A 23,789-nucleotide genomic window follows, 5' to 3' on the forward strand; every position below is an offset into this window, starting at 1 on the left:
TAACTATAGGGTGGCTATCGCTGCCCTATAATAACAATGTTTGTTCCATTTTTAAGGCAAAAACGCAACTTCAAAATATTTCAGAATAACCCACTTCTGTACCTCATTTTACATGTATGTTTGTATTTTAACTTCATTATGACATAACTTGTAAATACTGTTACAAAAATAGCAACTGATTAATGTGATTATTCTTTTTTAGGGGCGATCGAGAAGCTCTGAAAAGAATTGCATATGAGTTTGTTGAAACAAAATCCAAAGAAAAAGTAATTTATGTAGAGGTCCGGTACAGCCCTCACTACTTTGCAAACTGCAGAGTGTGTCCTATTCCCTGGGGACAAAAGGAGTAAGTTAATTCCTATTTGTGTATAAGTATAATTGTTTTAACTGTAAAATGTAGTTCTTTTAGATATTAAATTAATACATAGGAAGCAATTGAATCCCACGTTTTAGCCACAGAATTGTTGCTGTAGAAAGTACATCAGAAAAGTGAGCCCGAATCAATGTCCCTTAATTTTGGCCAATTATACTTGGGAATAGATTGACTGAATTTTGATGGCCCTTCCGTGCGCTCCTTTTTAAGGCGCACCTCTTTAACTCACCCCAAAGGCTACGTCCCATTGATAGGTGGGGGCACAAAAAACCGCAATCTTGGAGGCTGGTGGAGGTGCATTTGGCGATTTTGAGACCGTGCAGGCACTGATGCAGTGAGCCTCTTTTTGCTACTCTCCGGTAGGCTTTGGCATTTATATCACCATCAAAGCAGGACAATGCACTCTAGCGTGGTGTCTCACCTCTTCTCTTTCCCACAGTGAAATGACATCACCAAGGGGCGCTAAGGTGCTGACATGGCATCATGGAATCACCCTCTTGCCGTCGGCACTTCCCCTACATTCTCTGTTTAGTGGACACGCCTTGATCTGACACAAAGTCTTCCTCTAATGACTGACTGCCCAGGTGCTCAGGGGCATTGTTGTCACCAATTCTTCCACTTCCATAGCATCGTGTTACCCTGCCCCCAGATATTTAAATTCCCACCCTTGAAATTGCTCTAGTCCTCATGCCCCCATACTTCTCTGCCTATATTCTTTGTGATATTAATTGTCTCTCATTCCTGATCACTTGCATTGGATTAAGGTGATTCAATTTCCATTATCTCTTCTCTGATAAGATCATCATTTGGGCAAACATTTAGTCTCCAATCTCTTTCTATGGGATTGGGTTTACGACACTGATCCTCAAACAGTTTACATGTTTCGCGTTGGCGTTTCCATCATGTATGCCCAGTATCATTTATGACGATAGACTTACAATAGTGCACCGTTTTTTAACTTCAGTAAGTTTTTTAGAGGTTTGGCAACTGAAAGGAGGAACAGTACATTTATAATTAGCACTTTGCAAACTATGTTCAGATAGACACTGCAGTCTCTGTCAAGCAGCGTTGGTTATATTAAAGGCACAAACGGCCATCTTGACACGGAATATTACTGGTAAATACATGTGCCAGAGCACTCTTGATGAGGAGGATCCACACGAATTGATATCATGTTACCCCTACTTTGAAGGTAGACCATGGCTTTTCGTCAAGCAAGACCCTGGCTGTAGTCATATGCATGGTGCATGAAGCTGTATAATTCAATTGGGATCGCAACACAAACCTTATACCCAGAAAAGCAGCCATGATATGGCAGAAGCCGATTCCTTGCGCAAGGTTCAAGGTTATGGAACATCTCTTTGCAAAGTACTAGATCCATATGGCTTTGAACCCCATTAACAGAAAGATAAGCTCCCCAGTGCACCCACAGAAGAGCTCAGTTCACAGGGTGGTGTGTTCCACCGCTGATACAATCATCTGCACGGTGCACCGTCACGAAAAATGGCAGCACAGCTCCAGCCACACCGTCAGTGTGAGGACTGCTGCACCAGTGCATGTTAGGTTGGTAGATATGGCCTTTCCAGCTGCACCCCATGTGTGCACTGTGCATGTAATGTCACCCTCTGGGTGCCACCCATGCACTTTGCCAGATTGCTTGTGTGGATGCGTTCTTAATGCACAGCATACATACAGTAAATAGTGGTTCACTTATATGCACTGGGCCCATCTCCATGCACATAAGAACATGCATACACCTTCAGTGCAAATGGCATGATGTGTCTTTTGCAGCGGGGAAGCACATCGGAGTATAAGGAAAAGTGAAAATACACAAGTGCATTATTCTATATTTTCTTCCACAGAGGTGACCTCACTCCGGATGAAGTAGTTGATCTAGTCAATCAGGGAATAAAAGAAGGCGAGAGAGACTTCAACATAAAAGTCAGATCTATTCTGTGCTGCATACGCCACATGCCAGGTGAGTGCCAACACATTCTCGCAATTCTCTGTTCTGTGCTCTTTTACTGCGAAAGGATTCCACTCCAAAATAGGGAGTTTATGAACGATCACACTTCAGATGTTTGCAGACAGTTTCAAAATGATGTTTTTCCCAGATTCACTTCAAACTGACCTCAATATTGTGGCAACATTCACGACAAAGGATGGTTCCTTCAGTGTCAAGGCCCTACCATTGTGGGTGATAGTGGGGGTGATTTAGAAAGAACACCTCTGCCATCTGCACAACCTTGTGGCACTTATGAAAGGCTTGGTTATGTTAGGTTGGAAAGTGCTATGGCGGTTTATACAGGCCATTGCGAACCCAGTTCGCACCAACACTAAACCCTCTGCCACATGGTATACTAACACAGAACAAACATGTCATCTGCACATACGAAAAATGCTGGAATAAAACATAGCTACAGAGGCTTCCCCTCCCCCACTTTAAAGGCCCTCCTCAGTGCACTTGGGCAGCTTCAAGTTGGACTATTATCCTGCCAACTGTAGGGACCCACAAGTCTCAATTCAGTGACCTTCAGTCTCTGTAGTTGCCGCGGTCACTTCTTGCCGTGCCAGCATTTCACTTCATGTGTATACGAGCCATAAAGAACCTCAAAGTGCCTTGTGCCTAAGAGATCCTGTCCCTCAAAGAGTACCTTGCTTCCATCCAAGCATGGACGCGAAGCACCCACTTGAAGCTCCATCCTACAAAAACAGAATGCGCCCTACTAGGTCACCCATCTAAACAGAATACCATTCAAAGGTGGCTAAATGACATGCACCTTGTTGGAGTCACTCCTAAGCTGGCGCCAAGCACCAAACTACTCAGGTTCAATTTCGACAGCCGCCCTTCCTTCCACCAACACATTACCAAAAAACAAAAATCAAAAGACTGCCTGATATCAATCAGCACTCCTCCAAAAGATAAAACCTTTGCCCCCACCCGAGGACTTCAGAACCACCTTCCAAGCTTTAGCAAGCGTACACATATGACAGACTGAATGCCCACCCGACCAGCTCCTCAGCTCCACGGGTAACTCCCCTAAAGGCTGCTTAACTTGATTCACAAGAACAAGGAATCAAAGAAATGTGACCATGTAACCTCCCAAAATAACTGATCTGGTTTCCTACCCAGCTGGGATGCTCCTCAAGATAGTTTGCTTTACATTTTCACGGCAACTACTCACTGGAGCATTGGCTACTTAGCCACACAACTCACCAGCAAATGTGGCACATTCACCTCTAGGAGTCAGACCATCACAAGCCTCCAGACAAAACTGGTGCACAAATAAAAAAAATAAAGATGATATACTTGTTAGACCCCATCCTGTTGCAACACTATCCCGGCCACATTTAGGATAGCCCCTGTGCTATTGCAGGTAGAGAAGGGCATCAAGACCTATGGGACACTGGAGATTCTGACTCAGCACCCCCTGCCAGGTGAAAACAACCACTGTGGTCATGGACCTTCTAGATCCACAGCGGAAAGTTGTAACCTCTAAGTCTGGATTTCATTTTTGTTGGAATCCTGAAACAATATAATACAGTACTCCAATGCTTCTAAGCTAGGTTCCCTCTATGTAAGACCCAATATACAATACAAGTAAAGGTGTGGACTCTTGAACTCCACAAGAGGCTACTGGTCTTCATTTTTTTTCTTTTTACTTTGTACACATAGGCCCTCATTATAGGTTTGCCGGTATCCCGCCGGTATTCTGGCGGAATACCAGCAAACCTGCCTTACTGTCCCTTCTGCTCAATATCCCGGTATAACCAGGATATTACGGGCGACGGAGAGCTGTTGAGTTCCCATTCCCATGGAATCCCATTGACTCCGTGAGATGGGATTGCCTGAATCACCAGCACCATTAGTAACGGTGGCAGTGATTCAGGCATTTATTTGCTGGTAGGGGCCTGAACTCCCAGCAAGTCATGCCTGCTGGGAGATCCATGGCCCCCAACGGCAAAACTGAAGTGTGCCGGTCCCAAAAAAAAGTCCAGACCTGCATTTTTTCCAGACCAGCACACTTATAATGAGGCCATAGTCCTATAAAAGACCTTTTACAAACAATCATCATCCATTTACATTCATCAATAGTATTAAAATACATATATATATACAATCGTAAACCATGATTGCTACTAAACATCAATATCCTTAAAAAAGCCTTAAAACATATTCACAAGGATTCACCATATAATACATCAGATTACAATCATTACCATCCAAAAATGTCTCCCATACTTCCCCGATGTTACAATTCCCCATCTGGTCATTATACTATAATAAAACACGATCCCTTAGTTTGTGAAGACTCGTACCCTCCACAGCTAAGTGCATAATGGATTCAATAACCATTTCACCACATAGCCTAGATTGCCGTTCTTGTCAGGATATACTTCTTCTTGCTCCCACAATTTCCAGTGTATCAACAGAGTTAAATTTGATAGCCATGTATCTGCTCACTCTAGTACAGTGTGGATAAGCTTTAATATAGGCCAGCAATCCCCTACGATATAGCTATGTGTCCAAGAACATTCCCCTATATGCCAGTGAGCTCACCTTTATAATATCTTGTTCTCCTTCATTTCAATGTACAGCAGATTTAAACCTGGTATCCGTCACATATCGCATTGCTATACCCATATTTTCATATGCTCTGCAAAGGTGACTCAAAATATAATCTTTCATTGTTCTTTTGATCAAACAGTATGCATACCAAACCTGATGCAAAGGGTGATCCTAACTCCACCCCCTTATCTTTTTAAACAACATTAGGTATTTCTGCATATTCATTGTAGTACCACTAAACACATTATATTATAACCAGATGTACGCATTTGGGAGATTTCGCTTGGTTTTCAAAAGGTTTTTTTTAGCATTTTGGGCTCCAAGATAACCAATTCCTTCACATATTTCCATCCTCACAGTTCCACTCCATAGGTCAGAATAGGAGGTATTTTTGCCCTATATAGAGTTAATAATGTTTGGATAGAGTATCCCCTGTGCTCATCAGCAAATGTAGATCTAATGCTGAGCATTTGTACGACCTTTATGTTAAGTAATTTCCAGTGATCATCCCACGTCACTCATCCATCACCTCTCCTAAGTGCCTATTCGACCTGCCTTATTCTATTATCTGCCGTTCAATGTACCATTTATACTTCCTTACTTTAACACCCACCGTCTTAAACGCCATTATTTTTGTTTTTGAGGCGTTAATATTAAACCCATTCATTTGTGTATATCCATCCAATGCATCTAATTTCCTCTGTAGGCCAGTAGGGGGGTAATCGATCAAGAGGAGGTCATCGGCATAACCTAACCCTTCCAGAGTAAAATTACCATATTTGATGGAATAAACCTCCTCTAGATCCCAGACCGCCCGGAGATCTGTGAGATACAGATTGAATGAGAAAGATGCTAGAATGCACCCTTGCGTAACTCCTTTTGATGTTGGTATCCAATTGGTTATTCTACGTGCCTCATCTAATCTCACACTGACACGCGTGCTGCGCTGTAGCTGTTTTATCATATGTAAAAGGTCATCTCGTACGTTCAAAGTCTGCAATTTCTTCCATAACCTATCCCGTAACACTGTGTCAAATGCTGCACTCGGATCAATAAAGGCAGCATAGACAGGTCATTTCCTCCCAGGCCGAGAATATTGGATTAGTTCGACAGGTGTTAGCAGATTAAACAATGTTATAGATCCCTCGCGGAATCCTGGCTGATTAAAAGGAATCACTTGCCTACTATAGCTCCATTCTGGAAGATGATTAATTAAAACTCGTGCAAAAACCTTCACTGGTATGTTCAGCAGGGCTAACAACAATCTGATTAGGCCGATCGATTTAGGCAGCATGATTCCATCCTTCCATGAATCCGTTACCCGACCAATATTACAGATGGCTTTAAATAACTCACATAATACTCTAGCCCTTATGCTAGGCACCGTCCTTAGCAAAGTGTTGCATGTTCCATCAGGCCCTGCCGCCTGAGATCTGTTACGTCTCCTAATTATTTCAGTCAGCCCTTTAATTGTTAGATCACCATCCGATTCTCTGAGTTGGGAGTTACAGGCACGATGGAGTCACATGATATTCACCCAGGATAGCTTCAATATACTTTTCCCAGTCGCTTGACGCAACTCCATTTATCAATGCGGACGAGCGTTCAAAATGCTTTATTTTCCTTCACATGGGCATAATTCCCTCATTCAAGCCATACGTCCTTGCGCTTTTCTTTAAAGTACAGACGCAACCACTCTTTATATGTGGATATTTGTGCCCTTATTAATGTTCCTAATACAATATTTTCATTGGGCCTCATTACGGGTTGGACGGAGCAGTAAAAATGCGACAGTAACGCTATTACTGACGCATTGCCGTTCCACCCAATCCCGAGTCTGGGCGGAAAGTTGGAAGATTCACCTCCAGCTTTGAGCTTGAGGTATATTTATCGACTTTCCGTCCATTTTCAGCTCATTTACCAGGGCGCAATTTGCATCACGCTAAATGCGCTGAAAATGCCCCATAGAGTCTGATGGACTCTGAATACAATGCGGATTTACAGATTTGCAGCAACTCGGGATCTGACGCTAATAACTCCGGACAGAGTTGCGGTAACGCTATTTGCATTGGGCAGTATTCTGGAGGATTTACTGCTGGGATGCCGCCCAACTTGTGATGACCCCTCTTTGTGTTTTATGCCCAAATCTGTCCTTCAGGATTTCAATGTCTTCAGTTTTTCTTTCCTTCCTGCACCTTACTATCACACTGATGTTTTCATTTTTGCATCGTACACTTTTTTTGTTTGCCCTGCTAGTCTGCATACCTTCTGTATGTTCCTCATAACTTTCTCAAAGGAATCAATTACATCCATGTCTAACGGTCCCTCTTCACCCAATGCATTGCCCTGCAATTCTACCCATTCAAAATTGGCCGCCACATTTGCGTGTTGCAATTCAGTTGGATTCCACACAATCCTGTTTTTCCCTGCGTTGATGTTACCTCCCGCCACAAGCGCTCTTTCTTTTTGCTTCGCATTACCATTCAAAAGTATGTACATGGGCAAGTGGTCACTTTCTTCCCGTACTCCAATTTCCATGTCTGTAACCATTGAAAGGGCTGTCCCATTTACAAACAAAAAAATCAATCCCTATACAGGTGTTGCCACAATGCTCATCCCCAGGACAAGACCCATTGAACATGTTTAACCCATGGCAGCTAAGCAACTCCACCCATGCAATTCCCCTCTCTTGTCATACAGTTTCTTCAATATTGGCGCAGATCTCATATCTGCTGGGGCCAACCTAATAGCCGCAGATACCTTGCATTTAAGTCTCTTCCCACAATAAACGGCCCAAAAAATCATCCACATTCCTTAAAACCTTATTTACTACATCTACATTCTTTTTAATAGTCGTCAGTGTGGAGAATGGAGCATGAGAAATTCCATTTTATTTCTATTAAGCAGGATGAAGAAACCAGCCATTCATTCTCACGGTATGAACATATATCTGAGATTATAGATAGTTCAAAGGTGGGCAATTTGTCCCCACTGGATGGAAATGTTACCTGCTGCTATTATGAGTATGTGTGGTTCAGTTCTCTTCAGATGTTGACTTTTACCTACTGTTTTTATTTATCCTATTTATTTTACTGTTGATCCTATGTTTGATCCCATGTTTTGCACTACCCTCTACCCCCCACAGGTTTCCCCATCCCCCTTCCTCTGCACTTGCGCGATCTCAATGTCTCCTGGCCTCGTAAGATTGTTGTCTCTGTCTTCCCTCTGTTCCCCCTCCCTTGCCCCGTCGCGTTTTGAAACACTTGTGTATAGGCGCGTTATAAATGCCATATCAGATCATTAATGCAGCTGATAATATGGAACCCTGATGTACTCCATATGGCATTGGGAAGGATGAAAATTTGGATTCTTCCATTTATTTTCATATTGAGATCGGCTAGAAAAGATGTTTGTATTTGTTTTCATTGAACAGTAGGTGAGAGCTTTGATTAGAAATGCTGTACACGAGGACAACAATGGTGAACAGAGAAATTACTACGACTATGCTTCACAAAATGTCAAAGTGATAATTGAGTAGGTAATGATGATTCAGGTGGTGGAGGAAGAAGATTCTAATGAGAACATGGACTGTGGGCAGCACAAACTGACAGCACAGGGTTTTGTACAAAATATGCAGTTAATTAGACATTAATATACAGCTTAACAGTATAATATACAATATGTAGAGCTGTGGAGAGGAGGGAATCACAAGGGAGGGTTGATTTAGGGTAGGGCTCCCTTACAGAGAGAGGAGATAGCGTGTAAGGGCATATACAATGCCTTGTCAGTAGCAATTTGTTTAATGGTGGGGGAAGGAGAGAAAAGAAGCTGTGGGAAGCAGCACAAGACGCTGAGTAGGACGCTGGAGCAAAGGGTACAAGTTGGGCAGTAGCAAGTGATGGGGTTATCCAGATAAGGGGGAGGGGCTACACCGGGCATTGATTTGAAGATGAGCAGGAGGATTTTAAAGAAGTATCGGTGATGCCTGGAGAGACAGCTGATGGGAATGCAGTGAACATAGAAGTGTCATGTGTGAAGGAGAATGTAGAGAGAGTGAGTTGCATAGTTGATCATTTTGCTACTGATCTAAATCATACAGTGGCTGCCCAAGAGAAGGGTGAGGCATTTGTCAAGTTGAAGGAGTACACAGGTAGAGATGAGCATGTACATAGAGCGGTAGATCAGGCAGGAGCAGACGTGCCTGATGTTTGGCAGATGCAGCCCTGCAGTGGCCATTCTGCCCACTGGACTGTCCAGCCCAAATTCAAACACGTACATGCTGGTGGGTCAAGCTTCCCTTCCATGGCAGCCAAACATTGGAACTCCCTCCTGCCCGCATTGAGAGCTGAAGAATCTTACTTGGTCTTCCGGAGATCCCTCAAAACGTGGCTTTTCTCCGAAACTGGGGAGTCCAGCAAAGCTTACCTCCTGCTTAATTTTATCTGTGTGTAATTTATATTTTGCCTGCATGTAACTGGCCTCTGTAACACCGCCTCAATGCCTTTGGGTTTTTGTGCGCTTTATAAATGAAAAAAAATTGTGGAGTTGACAAACTGATGAAGTTTAAAATAACTGTCAAAGAGTCTCCAAGGTTGCAGAAGATGGGGTATAATAAGAAAAGGAGGGTGTCCGGTAAAATGGTCGAAAATAAATGGTCGAATGACCATTTGATCGAATCAAAATGGTCGAAAAAAAAAGGTCGCATTTTTTTATTTATATATTTTTTTTAAAGTTTTGGTTGCTTAAAAAATATTTTTAATAAAGAAAAAGGGGGTTAGGGGGGAACCCCCCCATAAAAAAAAAAGAATAAAAAAAAAAGTGACCTTTTTTTTTTCGACCAATTTACTTCGATCAAATGGTCATTCGACCATTTGGTTTTCGACCAAATGACTGGTAACCGAAAAGGAGAGAGAGAGAAGGAGTGGTGGAACATGTTGAGCAGAGATGTGGATGACTTTGGTCTTTCAGGAGGTGAGACCAAGAAGATAACTAATTACTGTTCAGTGACGAATGGACAAGAGACAATTAGAGAATCCATAGGAAAAGTCAGGGGTAAAAGTGGGAAAGGGGAAGATATAGGTATCATCAGTGAATTGGTGGAAGGACAACCTCGGGAGAAGATACGTTTCCAGATTCAGGGTTCCAATGAGTGAGCCTATGGTATTACATGACTCCACGAACACTGTTGGCAGCTTAATACCTGCCCACCCCTTTCCCCCTTCTTACCTTTTTTATTCAGCAACCAGCACCTCGCCTTGCCTTTTTTTAAATTCTATGATCAGCGATTCATGCAGCTCTTGCAAACCCTACCCCTCTGCACAATCCCAGCCCACACAGTTCTGCCCATTGCGTGGGGTGTATGGCATGGGGTGTCTTGTTTTCTGTCCTTCAGTAGGGGGATAACCTTTAACAGGGAACACACCTGTGACTACCGGCTTTACTTATTTCTTTCTCTGAGGACACAACCTTGTCTCATGTTCTTTCAATGTCTGAGGTGCAGTTTCATGCCAGGTTATTCTGATCCACACTCCTCCCCATCTGCCAATCAGACTGACCTGCTCCCATAGGAAAGCACTGGCACCAGAAAACTCATGTTTGTGGTATACCACCCTCGGTAAGAGGGCCCACTCCCATTTCCCAAAAAAGTGTTAGGCTAGACTGATTAAGGATGCACAGGAACATGTGGAGCAACATCAAAGAGCTGAACCCTTTCAGCTCTTGGCCCCCATACATTGGAACTCCTTACCTCTCTCTATCCGCTCCATCCCCACCTACACCTCCTTCCGCACCTTCTTAAAAGCCCTTCTTCTCCACTCCCCCCCCTTGACTTTCCTTCTACCATCTCTCCTACCCATCTCCCCTGTCCCCCTCCTATATCCTACATACCTTCCCTTTCCCCTTCCAGCTCACAACCACTTGAATTTGAATCAGATAACTGAATTATTGTTTCCCTTTCCCTTGACTACCTCCTCTCCCTTCTCCTCACCCTTCCCTCACCTCCTCCATCTAAGTAAATTGTTCTTCATATTGTTTCACTGGTTTGTTTCATGATTGTAAATATGCTTCTTTCATTATTGTACCTTGTTGTTATATTGTAAAGCGCTTTGGATTAAAGCGCTATGTAAACCTAATAAATATAAACAAACATAAATAAAGAGACAGGCGAGAGCAAGAACAAGATGAGTGCAAACCTGGCCTAACACCAGAGTTTCCAAACAAGGGAGGACGTCTGTTTCAGAAGCACTAGATCAAGAACATTACAAGGATTTGGAGGAGCCAATGATTTAGGTGATTACGTATGCAGAGAGAGGATTGGTCTCTAAAGAGCATGGTTGTGCTGCTGCATGCGTCAGCCTTGTTTGTGCATGCACCATATGGAAACACTATCTGCAGGTGCCTGTTCCGTATTGAGGAAGAAATGCTACTGCCCTGCGTAGGTTTGTGTGATGTAGCAGGTATCCAAAGTGAAACCCCCAGGATGGTAAGGAGTGGCACTTGTTGGGGCTCAAAATAAGGAATCAAAATGTGGGTTTACAGAGAATGGGGGTAGGACTCCAGATGCTATGCCCTGGGATGGTGTTGACATGAAGGCACAAGCCATAGCTCTGGGGAGAACTCTAACACCACCCTCCCTCAGTCGAGAACCAGTAGGGTTGGGACAGGTTTGAACTGATGATGAGCATGGAACTGGGAAACCAGCACATATGCATGTAGATTAGAGGCAGGCTCCCAGGTGTGCTCCTTGGGGCCATATCCCTTCCAGTCCACAAGTTACTACAAGGAACCCAAAACAAGACAGGAGTCAGGGATTCATTGGGCATCACATTATTCATGATCCCACATGGGCACGGGTGGAGGGAATGGATGGGTCAACTGAAAACCACTGCCTCCTATTTGGAGGAGGGAGACATAAAAGATAGGACCTTTCCATTAAGTGGGTAGGCATAATCTATCCACCACTGGGGAGATCATACAGAGGATGATGAGGGATGTTAATGTTAAAGGATATTTGTACCACGCACTATCACCACCGGTGTGGTCCCCTGGCACTCTGGCGAATCTGAAAAGGAAAGGGGGTGAGGGAGTGAAGCTAGTGGGAACAAGTGGGATAAGTGCAAGAGAGAAGTGATGTGTTTTGGCAGCTTCAGTTCGGTTAACACCGTTCGCTTAGCTTGGGGGTGCTTACCGGTCGGTAGCTGTCGTGTGCTGTTGTGCGAAGCAATGCATGGTTTCTTTTGTTGTTGCGATGTAGTGAAGTTTGTGCTGTTTGTTGTGATTTAGGGTTGTGGTTGTGTTTGGTTAGAGTTTGAGAGGTGTATGCAGAGGGGTGAAATTGTTAGTGAGTTGGTTATTGGCCTTGCTATCTAGAAGTGATATGTGCTGATCCGGCACTGGCTAATATTCTCAATCCTGTCTATATATGACGCACGCCAATATTCACATTTATATCCAGATGTGGCACTAGCCCATCTTCAAAATCCTGTCTATATGCGAATCAAGCCACAATTCACAATTCTATCTAAATGTGGCATTGGTAATAATCCCAATGTAGTCTAGATGTGGCAATGGCAAATATTAGCTATTCTATCTAGATGTGGCACTGGCCGACATTCATAATCCTGTCTAGATGTGAGGCAGGCTAATGTTCACAATTCTATGTAATTGTGGCACTTGCTAACATTCACAATTTTATCTTAGTGTGGCAGTTTCTAACCTTCACAATCCTATCTAGATGTGATACAGGTTAATATTCACAATTCTAACTAAATGTGGTACTTGCTATCATTCACAATTCTGTCTGTGTCCGGCGCAGGCTAATATTCACAATTCTATCTAAATGTGGCACTTGCTAATGTTCATAATTCTATCTAAGCGTGGCACTTGCTAACATTCACAGTTCTAAGTTTGGCCCTTGCTAACCTTCAAAATCCCATCTAGATGCCACACAGGCAAATGTTCACAATTCAATCTAAATGTGCCACTTGCTAACATTCATAGTTCTAAGTGTGGCACTTGCTAACAATTACAATCCTATCTAGATGTCATGCAGGCATATTTTCACAATTCTATCCAAATGTGGAACTCGTTATCATTCACAATTCTGTCTGTGTCCGGCGCAGGCTAATGTTCCCAATTCTATCTAAGTGTGGCATTTGCTGATGTTCATAATTCTATCTAAGTGTGGCACTTGCTAACATTCACAGTTCTAAGTTTGGCACTTGCTAACCTTCACAAACCTATCTAGATGCGCCACAGGCAAATGTTCACAATTCTATCTAAATGTGGTACTTGCTAACATTCACCGTTCTAAGTTTGGCACTTGCTAACCTTCACAAACCTATCTAGATGCGGTACAGGCAAATGTTCACAATTCTATCTAAATGAGGTACTTGCTGTCAATCACAATTCTATCTAAATGTGGTACTTGCTAACATTCATAGTTCTTATTCTGACACTTGCTAACAATTACAATCCTATCTAGATGTGATGCAGGCAAATGTTCACAATTCTATCTAAATGTGGAACTTGGCTATCATTCACAATTCTGTCTGTGTCCGGTGCAGGGTAATGTTCCCAATTCTATCTAAGTGTGGCATTTGCAAATGTTCATAATTCTATCTAAGTGTGGCACTTGCTAACATTCACCGTTCTAAGTTTGGCACTTGCTAACCTTCACAATCCTATCTAGATGTGATGCAGGCAAATGTTCACAATTCTATCTAAATGTGGTACTTGCTAACATTCATAGTTCTAAGTGTGGCCCTTTCTAACAATTACAATCCTATCTAGATGTGATGCAGGCAAATGTTCACAATTCTATCTAAATGTGGAACTTGATATCATTCATAATTCTGTCTGTGTCCGGCACAGGCTAATGTTCCCAATTCTATCTAAATGTGGTACTTGCTAACATTCACAGTTCTAAGTTTGGCACTTGCTAACCTTCACAATCCTATCTAGATGTGATGCAGGCAAATGTTCACAATTCTATCTAAATGTGGTACTTGCTAACATTCATAGTTCTAAGTGTGGCACTTGCTTACAATTACAATCCTATCTAGATGTGATGCGGGCAAATGTTCACAATTCTCTCTAAATGTGGAACTTGCTAATGTTCATAATTCTATCCAAGTGTGACATTTGCTAACATTCACAGTTCTAAATGTGGCACTTGCTAACAATTACAATCCTATCTAGATGCGACGCAGGCAAATGTTCACAATTTTATCAAGTTATTAAGAAGGTTAGTTTTAATGTCCTGCTCTGGTATGGTCTGTGGGCAGGTAGAGTGGCAGGGATTCTAGAGTAGAGTGATTGCTCTACTCCCCACCCAGGCCACACCTACCTTGATGGTTGCTGCAGGTTGATGGCTGGCTGCTGGCTTCCCCTGCTGACACCTGCAGACACAGTCTGGAGCCACCTCTGTGAGAGCCGCCCTTTGCCTTGGAGCCCTCAGCCGCAGGGGCTGCATGGGCAGAGGGCTGCCCTGGGAAGGTCAGATATGGCCAGGTGCACATAGCAATCAGGGGATGTGGGGGGGCTGGGAGGCGTGAGGGGGAGAAAGCCAGACACAAACAAAAAACTACACCCCAGGCACTGCACACTCTATATGCTTCTCCGCAAAGTTAGAGATGAAATTCACTAGGCCTTAAAGGCCAGTGAAATTAGAGGAACAGATCCTATCTCCAGGGGATAGGGAATGCAAAAGACATCCCTGGTCATATCAGGTTGTTTAGACATGTTTGTCTTTCAAAATGTATGACAGGGCTTGTTGTTGCACTGTATGTATCTGAATGACCCAGTTTTCCAGAATAAGATGTGGGTGGTAAGCATATGAAAAGAAAAGCAGGCTGGTGCATAAGGAGGAATGGTGTGAACTGTAATGTAAGAATAGTGCCCTCGGAAGGCATTCATTCCATTTGGGAGGATATTTACTTAAAAGCAGCACAGATACTGCTCTAGGAAGGCATTTACTCACTCTGTATAGCTATCTGTTCGGCGACGGTAAGCCATGGATAGAGAGGGGATGCTCAACAACTTACAGAGTGCTGCACAGTAGTGTGAGCCACAACCTATCACTATTGTATTGGCAACACCATGTAAGCTGATAAGAACAATCTGTGCAGTTCTAGGTGCAGTGAGAAAGGAAACTAACCCATTTTGGTGGTATTTTAAACAACAACAACGATTCCAGTTACTTGTCAGAAGGGGCAAGATGGTTATAAAGAACATAGATATTATTTTTTTTATTTTGATATAGCTGAGCAAGTCAACTTTTCAAAAAGAATTCAAACAAATTATCAACATTTCATACACATACACATAATAAAAATGACCAAAATTAAAAAGTAAAAGAATAGCACCATGATAAAACATGAAATATCAACTTAAAAGACAAAGTTACAACAAATTTTCCATCCTGTACAATCAATTAACCTTATGATTCCACAAGTTAGTCACATGTTTGCGTTGCAACTTGATTTCAGATGGAAGAATTGCGTCTAAATAATGCACTATGGCTTTTATGACAGCAAACTTCATATTGGAGATTAATAAACTCCAAATCTGATTCTCATCTACTTCATAGTTCAAGTTTAACAGTTTAGCGAAAAATCTAACTCGTTGTCCCATTAATTTGTCACAGGCTACTACCAGATGCTGGAGTGTCTCCCTTTCATGTGGAAGTTCACAATATCGACAAAAGTTCATTTTGTCTGAAATCATCTTACGCCTAGCAAGGACCTCTCTCGTTAGACAAAGATTCAACCTGATTCGTAAAAAAGTATTCCGTATATTGGAGGACGGACATTTCAATAAGTAACCTGCCAATTGGCCCAAATTTTTATTACCAAAGTTTTGAGGATTAAAATCCCTGTATTTTAAACAGGATTCTCTATTTTTTATCCATACCAATCTATAGAACTTGATTTTAGCACGCGTCAGGTTTTCTAACAATAGTGTGACCATTATATCTGCTTCAGCCATAGTGTTCACTACACAGGATCGCCACGCCATAGGGAAAGCATGCATTGATGAAGACAGCTGATGTCCAACGGTGCTCAAAATATTGTTCTTTTCTAAACCCATCAAACACTTGCGGAAGAATCCACACATTCGCCACTTCACTCTACTAGCCACTGAGTTCAAGCATAGTTCATATCGCAGAATTGGTAAGGGTGTAGAATTCGGCAAATGTAATATCGATTTCCAAAAACGTGCTTCCAACTTATTCCAAATTTCGTCACTGGTGTAAAGTTTTGACTCAACACCATACATTAATACTGGGATTACTTTTTGTTCATAGAAATGTAGAATATGTTTCAGGGTAAATTTCCCATATTTATAAATGAGTATTCTGGCTTGAGAAATCAGACTTGATAATTTAGACTGTAAGTTGATCAAGTAGAGAGTATCCCTAACAGTGTTCTGTAAAGTCAGGCCTAGATATTTATATTCGAGTACTTGTTTCAAAGGTACATCTCTAATGGTCCAAATGCAATTGTTAATTCTGCTTTTAGCTTGATTTTTACATACGAGAATTTTGATTTGTCCAGATTCACAATAAGATGGTTAACATTAACGTAACTAGCTAGAGCAGACAGAAGATTTTGAAGACCTCTTGGGGTTTGTGAGATCAAGACCAGATCATCAGCGTCCAGTAGCCATGCTATGCACTGACCCCCCAATTCAGGGGCACCTGAGACAACTTGGAGGAAAGATTGTCCCATGTCTAGGATAAACAAATTAAACAGGATTAATGCCATTATGCAGCCTTGCTTAAGACCGACATAGGTACCAAAAGACGATGACAACAGTCCCTCTAAAGTTAATCTCACCTGCATAGATGTATTCGTATGCAACTGAGTTAATATTGCTAGCAGAGAGGATGGACAGCCAAAAGACGCTAGTTTTTGAAATAGCAATTCACGATTGATGGAGTTGAAGGCAGACCGTAAATCGATTAATGCAAAATACAGGGCTTGTCTTTGGGCTGCATACTACGCTTTAAACATATTGATGGTTATGATGTTGGGTATAGTACCTAGGCCACTTACAAAACCGGATTGAAAAGGGTCTTTCTTATGATGTTTCTGCAACCAAACGTTCATATCTCTTATTAGTAGCCAGCAGAAGATTTTTCCCGGAACATCTAGCAAGGAGATGGGTCTGTAACTGGCCAGGTTGGCCCGATCTCCTTTCTCATGAATTGGAATGGTTATAGAACGTTTCCAAGACTCCGGTATTTTTTGAGAAGAGAGTATATTCATGAACATCATGTACAATATATGTGTCCAAATATCCGAATGTTGTTTCACAAGCCATCCGGACCAGGGGCTCTAGAGCGGCTGGCTTTGTTGATGAAATATAGAATATCATCTTTATCAAACTTGATGTTGAAATTGGCTTGAGACATAGTACTAAGTAAATGACATTTGTCCATTGAAGCTGCATATAAATTAGAATAGCACTGGACCCACTTCTTTTCAGTCACATCATTAGCCTTAACTGCAACTTGATGACCTGCAGTTGCTTGATTTATGATTTTCCATGATTCTGCTGAATTTTTAGTAGATAGCAGTTTCAGCATATTGCTGCCGTCAGCTTGATATAATTTGGCCTGCTTACCCCTTATCCTATTTCTATATTTAGTTTGGTGTGAGTGAGGGCCATAACTCGTTTGTCACCGGGCAGTTGATAGGCCACTCTCTTTTCTGCCCTAAACAATTCTTTCTTACTTTTAACTGCATGATCAAAAACATGGAAAAAAGGAGTTTGTCGTTGCTTGTGGCAAATGGAAGCTGGTTGGAATCGCTGCATGATTTCATAATAGATAACCATTGCACCTTGATTTTCAAGAAATTCACAGTTCAGTTGAGCATCATAGCAAAGCTCAAACGCTTCCAAGGAAGACTCTGTCCAAATTAGCCTATTCCTTGAAGAGTTTACACTTATCGAACCCTTAATGTATTTGGATTGCTGTCTATTATCATTACATTTTAAGGTCCAGGTCGCGTTAAGCATGCTATGATCGCTCGCATCACTGTGTATTACTTGGAAAGTTTTTATTTTATTCAGCATGCTTGAATTAACATAAATGTAATCAATGATTCCCTTGCTAGTGGTACGATGCCATGTCACCTTGGGAGGTATATCTGATGGGAAGGAACCATTTAGCATGAACAGGCTTCTGGACTCTACAAAACTTGTCCATTTAACAAGACGGGCCGATTCCGATTTTCGATTTGGCTCGAAACAATGTAGGTTCAAGTCACCAGCTATAATGATGGTATCAACATTACCATCAAGAGTTATCAGATCCAAAGCCTTGTTCAATGAGTCCAGAAACCTATCATCTGTAATGCCCATAGGATTCCAATAGACATTAATAAGGGCACATTGGAGGTTATTGCTGAAGAATCTGGCCATTTGAATAAAAGGATTTGGTGAAAACCATGGGCTAAGCTTCAAAGAGAGACTCTGTTTAACAGCTATTAGCAAACGAGATACAGGCCGCCCAAAATTACCCTTAATTGCTGCAATCAGAAGAATGTCATAGTTATTCCACGATGGAGCATAAGTGAGCCACGATTCTTGCATTAATATTATATCGTGGTCTAGCAAAGTAATAGCCTGATTGTTCAATAAATGCTTATGCCCTCTGGAATTCCAGCTGATCAAGCAGAGAATAATTTCATGACTATCCAGCTGCTAATGTTGTGTACATTTCGTATTGCAGTTGCAGACATGTGAACCATTATTGTGTTGTTTGTTTAGTTGTAATTGAGGAATTTGCTTCACAATGTAAGAGGGGGTACACTCAAGAGAACCCGGTCCAACCTGGATGGTGAAACCAAGGCTGAACAACTGAGCCTTAACTGCCCAGATGGTATTAACCACAACCCTCAAATTTATCCATAGTGTGACTAAGGACCAATTCGACGGGTCCGTGAATTCCACTTGATCAATGTCAGTCGTGCCAATGTCGTCGAGCTCTGGAATTTCACTAAAGATGGATAGGACAGAGGCTCGGTTCAGATTATACGGAGGCACTGGGGAGGGGCGACAGCTCATCAATAATGAGTGAAGTGCTGGCCGCTTAGTACTAGGAGTTGGAATTTATTTTTTGCCAAATTGGAAGGGTCGTTGAAGTTTTTCTTCTCAGAGACCCTGGCCTCATACTGGAGACCATTTGTACAATTACGAGTGTCAAGCAACTTCAGTAAAGTGGATTTTACCACCTCTTCTATATCAACAGATGAAGAGGTCAGAGTTACTGGCTCAGTGCTCTTGTTTTGACAATACAACTGTGTTGATGTTTGTTTCTGTTGGGTGTTATCATGAAGTTGGGATTGAACAGTTAATACTTTTTTGCAACAGATGGAAAAGGTTCACTCATGCCTGCTTTTGCGACAGGACAAGATGTTTTAAACGTTGGAGAGATATGATCATTTGACACCAAGTTCAGTTTCTTAAACGCAGGCTTAGTAGCCATATAATCATCCACTGCTTGTCTTATTTCTCTGCGACGAGCAGTTTGGTCCTGGTCTACCGATGTAGGCGCAGGTATTGATGATTGTACTTCGTACTTTTTATTCTCGCAACTTTCAGAGGCTGCTGTTACAGCGGCATTCACCAAGGAGTTTAATGGACTATAAGAATTGTCAACAGTGCTCGTTTCCAGCAAGACTGTAGCCTTCTTCATCTGGGATTGCAACAGATATTTTTTGGCTATGGCCTTAGAGGCCGTATTAGTTGCTGCTGGAGGTAGTGAGATATTTTTGACAAATTATTTGATTTGTGATATTCTCTTGGCCAAGGATCTAATGTTTTTGGTTTTCTTATTCAAGTCATCCATTTTAATCCCTTTATTAGCGGGTAAATCAAATACATTTGTACCAGTACCATCAAATAAGGCGTAATTTGATTTTTTTGTGGATCTACCATGGCTTCATTTGTGACACCTGCCAAGTCAATAATGGGGTTCAAGATATGAAGAATATTATGGAAATTCTGTATAAGTTCAGGTGTCTGCATGTTTGTTTGTGAGCTTACCGATTTATACAAGCAGGGCGGCTTAAGAGTGCCCCCTAGTTTCTCAAGTGTATTTGTGGTAGACAATTGCCAAGATAGGATCTCATTAAGTTGTTGGGAATGAACATCCGCCTTGTTGGCAAGGGCTTCAAACAATTTAGCTAAGGAAAGAATTGCTGTGTTCATAGAAGTTAAAGCAATACTAGTTAAACCTCTAGAATTTTCAACCGATTCAGCCGATGAAAATTGATTTACCCCAGACTTTCGTGGAGTTGGAGCAATAAAAGATATATTTTCAATTGAATTTGCTTCACTAACATTAGTGAACAGAACCAGCGATCTAGAAAGGTTTTCAGATATAGTATTTGCAGTGAAACAAGACGCATTTGTATCCAAATCAATTACCGCCATGCACCATTACCAGTAATTTTGGACATTTTTGAGTTAGACACATCGCCATCAGATGAAACAGACAAAACAGGCGGGGCAGCACCTGTTAACACATTATTCAGCAATATACTATCCGTTAAAGAAACATTTTCTTTGGCAAAGGTTACCATAGGGGCAACCTCTAACACATGCATCACTTGCCCAACCGTTATTGGGGCCACTCTTTTTTCCTTTGAAAGAATGACAGAGAGGAATATCATTTTGCGACTGATTTTTGGAAGCAACTGATTTATCTGACAGGCAGCTCGCCACTACCGCAAGATTATTGTGTTGCAAGTCATTAGATTCCGGGTTGATCACATCTCGGAAAAATGGGCGAATGTCCATGCCCAATTAAATTTCAGCCTTAGATTTTGATTTGGGTTTAGATGTGTCCAAACGCGGTGTAGAGCTTAGCCGAGATCTTTTGGTGGGTCCATGAGGCGAGTTGGAGGCAAAACTTTCACCATTGGAGCATTGAGCAGCAGTCATAACGGGCATGCCTGTTTTCAAAGTTGAAATGCCCCTTTTCATGGCGTGCTCAGTACACAAAACACTAAAACCCAATAAAGCAGCAGGTAAAAATAAAGAGTATTACAACTTAAACGCAAAACTGCGACAAGCGCGGCACAGCGGCTAAGCGGGACTTACAGGGGCTTTCACGGATGTGCGCACGCGGTGCGCACGCAACCTTGTATATGTAGCCACACCCAGTAAGTGTTATGCAGAAATGCCTGCTGGGGGTTGGAGTCCTTTTTTCTTTCCAAAACGTGCAGCAATCCAAACGAAGTGCTGAAATCCAAACGAAGCACAAAAGCAACCCGCGGCTAAGCGGGACTTACAGGGGCTTTCACGGGTGCGTAATATCATATAGATATTATATGACAGGGTTGAGCTGGAGTTGGTAGTGGGTTTAAGGTACCAAACCTTTTTTTGCTGTTGATCTTGTTTTTAGCGCAAATTGAGCAGGTGGTCGCCAAATGTGGTGTGACAGTAGGAGTTTTCTGATACCAGGTTAGTACTGCATTCCTGGCCTTTCATGCAGGAATGAGAAAATGGCATAGGTATTAGAGAAGTCCTCCATCATGGCAAAACGTATTGAAAACCTGCATTCATAACTCATGATTCCAAAGTCTTTCAGTTTATTATCTTCCATTGTTTCCAAGTGTGCATGATGTTGGGTGGCCAACTCTACCGAAGGGGCGAAGAGCAAAGGAGGTTAGACTTTCTAACAAACAGAGATCCACAAATGCATGATAGAGAATATCCAAAGGTATGGTGCTTACTAATAGAGTACTAGATGAAAGGTCTGTGAAGCACCCTCCATCAAATGTCTCCATTCGGAGAAGGCGCTCTTAATGGCAAGCAAACTCTTTAATACAGTGCAGTTTACCTTAGTGAACACAAACACTTCGAGATATATGCTGCAGGATGTTCTGCATGTGTCTACGGGTCTTCATTAGTAGAACTGCACCAAACATTTGCAGTTCCAACAGTGTTTCAATGCTTTTGGGATGTCAGTGTTTTTAAATTTTAAATACAACCTAACTTCACATAAAGGCGGGGTCTAAGCGATGTGTGCTGTAGAGAAGAGCACATTTCGCATACTTCAGTCCTTGCAGAACTTAACTAGTGTTGGTAATATATTTGTGTGAATGCAATAACAATGGCAGGTGCTTTATATAACTCTTCAGGCAATATGCATCCAACAACTAAGCAATATATTAATTGCTGTTATTATTACCAAAGTTAATGGTACTCAATCTAACAATCTTAGAAGGTTCAAGGGGTAAGTTCTCTCTCAGAGGTTGTGAACTTGCAAAATGCAGAGACAAGCACTTACTTGTTGAGCTATGCATCCAGAAATATTCCACATGCCTGGCATTGATGTGTGTGATCTTCAGAAGAGTTTTACTATATACATGGCTTCTGGGATTTATGTGTATCTTCAGGAATGTCCACATGTCTGCTGGAATGTTTGCTAGCATTGATGTCCTCAGGGTATCGTGAAGTGACTTTTAATGGAGTTCATTCTTAAAGAACCCAGAGCCTTGATAATCCAGAAAGTAGCTGCCTCACAGATTTCTCTTGCCTTTTATGTGTATGCAGTGGGTGGTTGCTACGTGGAGACGTCTGATAAAGCAGAAGGTAAGGCATCTATGGTAATGCCATTCAGAGGACTTCTAAAGAATGCTGGTCTTTTAGGTGGAGACATTGATGATGATGATGTCAGCTGGAACACATAAAAATTGTATGATCCGAGCAGTAAAAAGGAATGAGGGATTCCACCCCCAGCATTTGAGGAGATGCATGATTTAGATGAATACAGCTACCTTTGTTAGGTGCCAGATGAAGGGAGAGTGGATTTAAGTCATGGACAGCAGCCATGTTCTTAAGATCGGTGGTGACAGGGTTCCTTTTGGTTTTTCAATGGGTGTAAAGAAATATGCTTACAGCTTTTACGATGAGACCTGCGTGTAAAGAATCACAGGGTTGCTCAGGGAAATGTTGACTATGTTCAAGTGATTAGGAGCTATGTGGCAGCCACATATTTGACAATGGAGGTCGCTTGAAGGAGGTGGACAGTATTTTGGGAAATAATATAGTGAGAAACCCCCTACTGTAACTCCAATGTGAACTGGTGCCAACCAACAATGGCTTTATAATATCTTCTTTGCGGGTCAGTGTGGTGGCAGTCCCTCAAATCATTTTCAAATGCCATGCAACACCAATAGTGCCAATTTTACTGAAGCTAAGTCAATCACTGACTCGTTTTAGATTTGAGCATTTTAGTGCACAATCACATATTGTGAATCAAGCAACCACTGACATTACTTACCAGAAATCAGGTTAGACAAATGATGGTCCTGGATCTGAACCATCACATGAGCACTCAATTCTCCGAGTCACTATCACTAGAAATAAAGGTACAAGAGGCAGACATGCAGTTAGAGGGTTTGCCATCCCAGTTTACCAGTCACCAATCTGTATCAAAAACGGAGGTTCATGTTGTAGTTTTATAGCTATGCATTTAGATATTCATCAGTAAGTATGATACAAGTGCAAGCTAATGCAGTTAAGGGTTATTCTCAACCCAAAGTTATTTTTGCCAGGTTAAGGTTAAGCAATAATTTGGTAGGTTCTCTTAAGCTTTTGTGCTCTAGCACCTTGAAGCGTCTTTTGTGCAAGATGGAACTACAATAATGATTTCATACCAAATAATCGGATAGACTCAAAGAATACTTTATTATCAATTTAATAAAGCAGGCCAAACCGGGAGACATCGGACTGATGCATGCCCTCTCACACGGAAGCTTGATTACATTAAGGTCCTACACTGCCTGGAGAAGCGTCTGACCCTCAGAGAGTTGGAGGCGGAGGTAT

General features: G+C 42.0%; 1 protein-coding gene across 1 annotated transcript in view; it reads left to right on the forward strand.

Moving 5' to 3' along the window:
- Positions 1–23,789, forward strand: part of LOC138579930 (adenosine deaminase-like) — a 325,526-nt gene that overhangs the window by 82,531 nt on the left and 219,206 nt on the right. Inside the window, exons 5-6 of the mRNA XM_069650151.1 lie at positions 203–346; positions 2,236–2,351. Of these exons, the coding sequence (XP_069506252.1) occupies positions 203–346; positions 2,236–2,351 (260 nt within the window). The remainder of the gene's footprint in view (positions 1–202; positions 347–2,235; positions 2,352–23,789) is intronic.

The sequence above is a fragment of the Ambystoma mexicanum genome, chromosome 3p (genome assembly GCF_040938575.1).
Source record: "Ambystoma mexicanum isolate Mex_15411 chromosome 3p, UKY_AmexF1_1, whole genome shotgun sequence".
NCBI lineage: Eukaryota > Metazoa > Chordata > Amphibia > Caudata > Ambystomatidae > Ambystoma > Ambystoma mexicanum.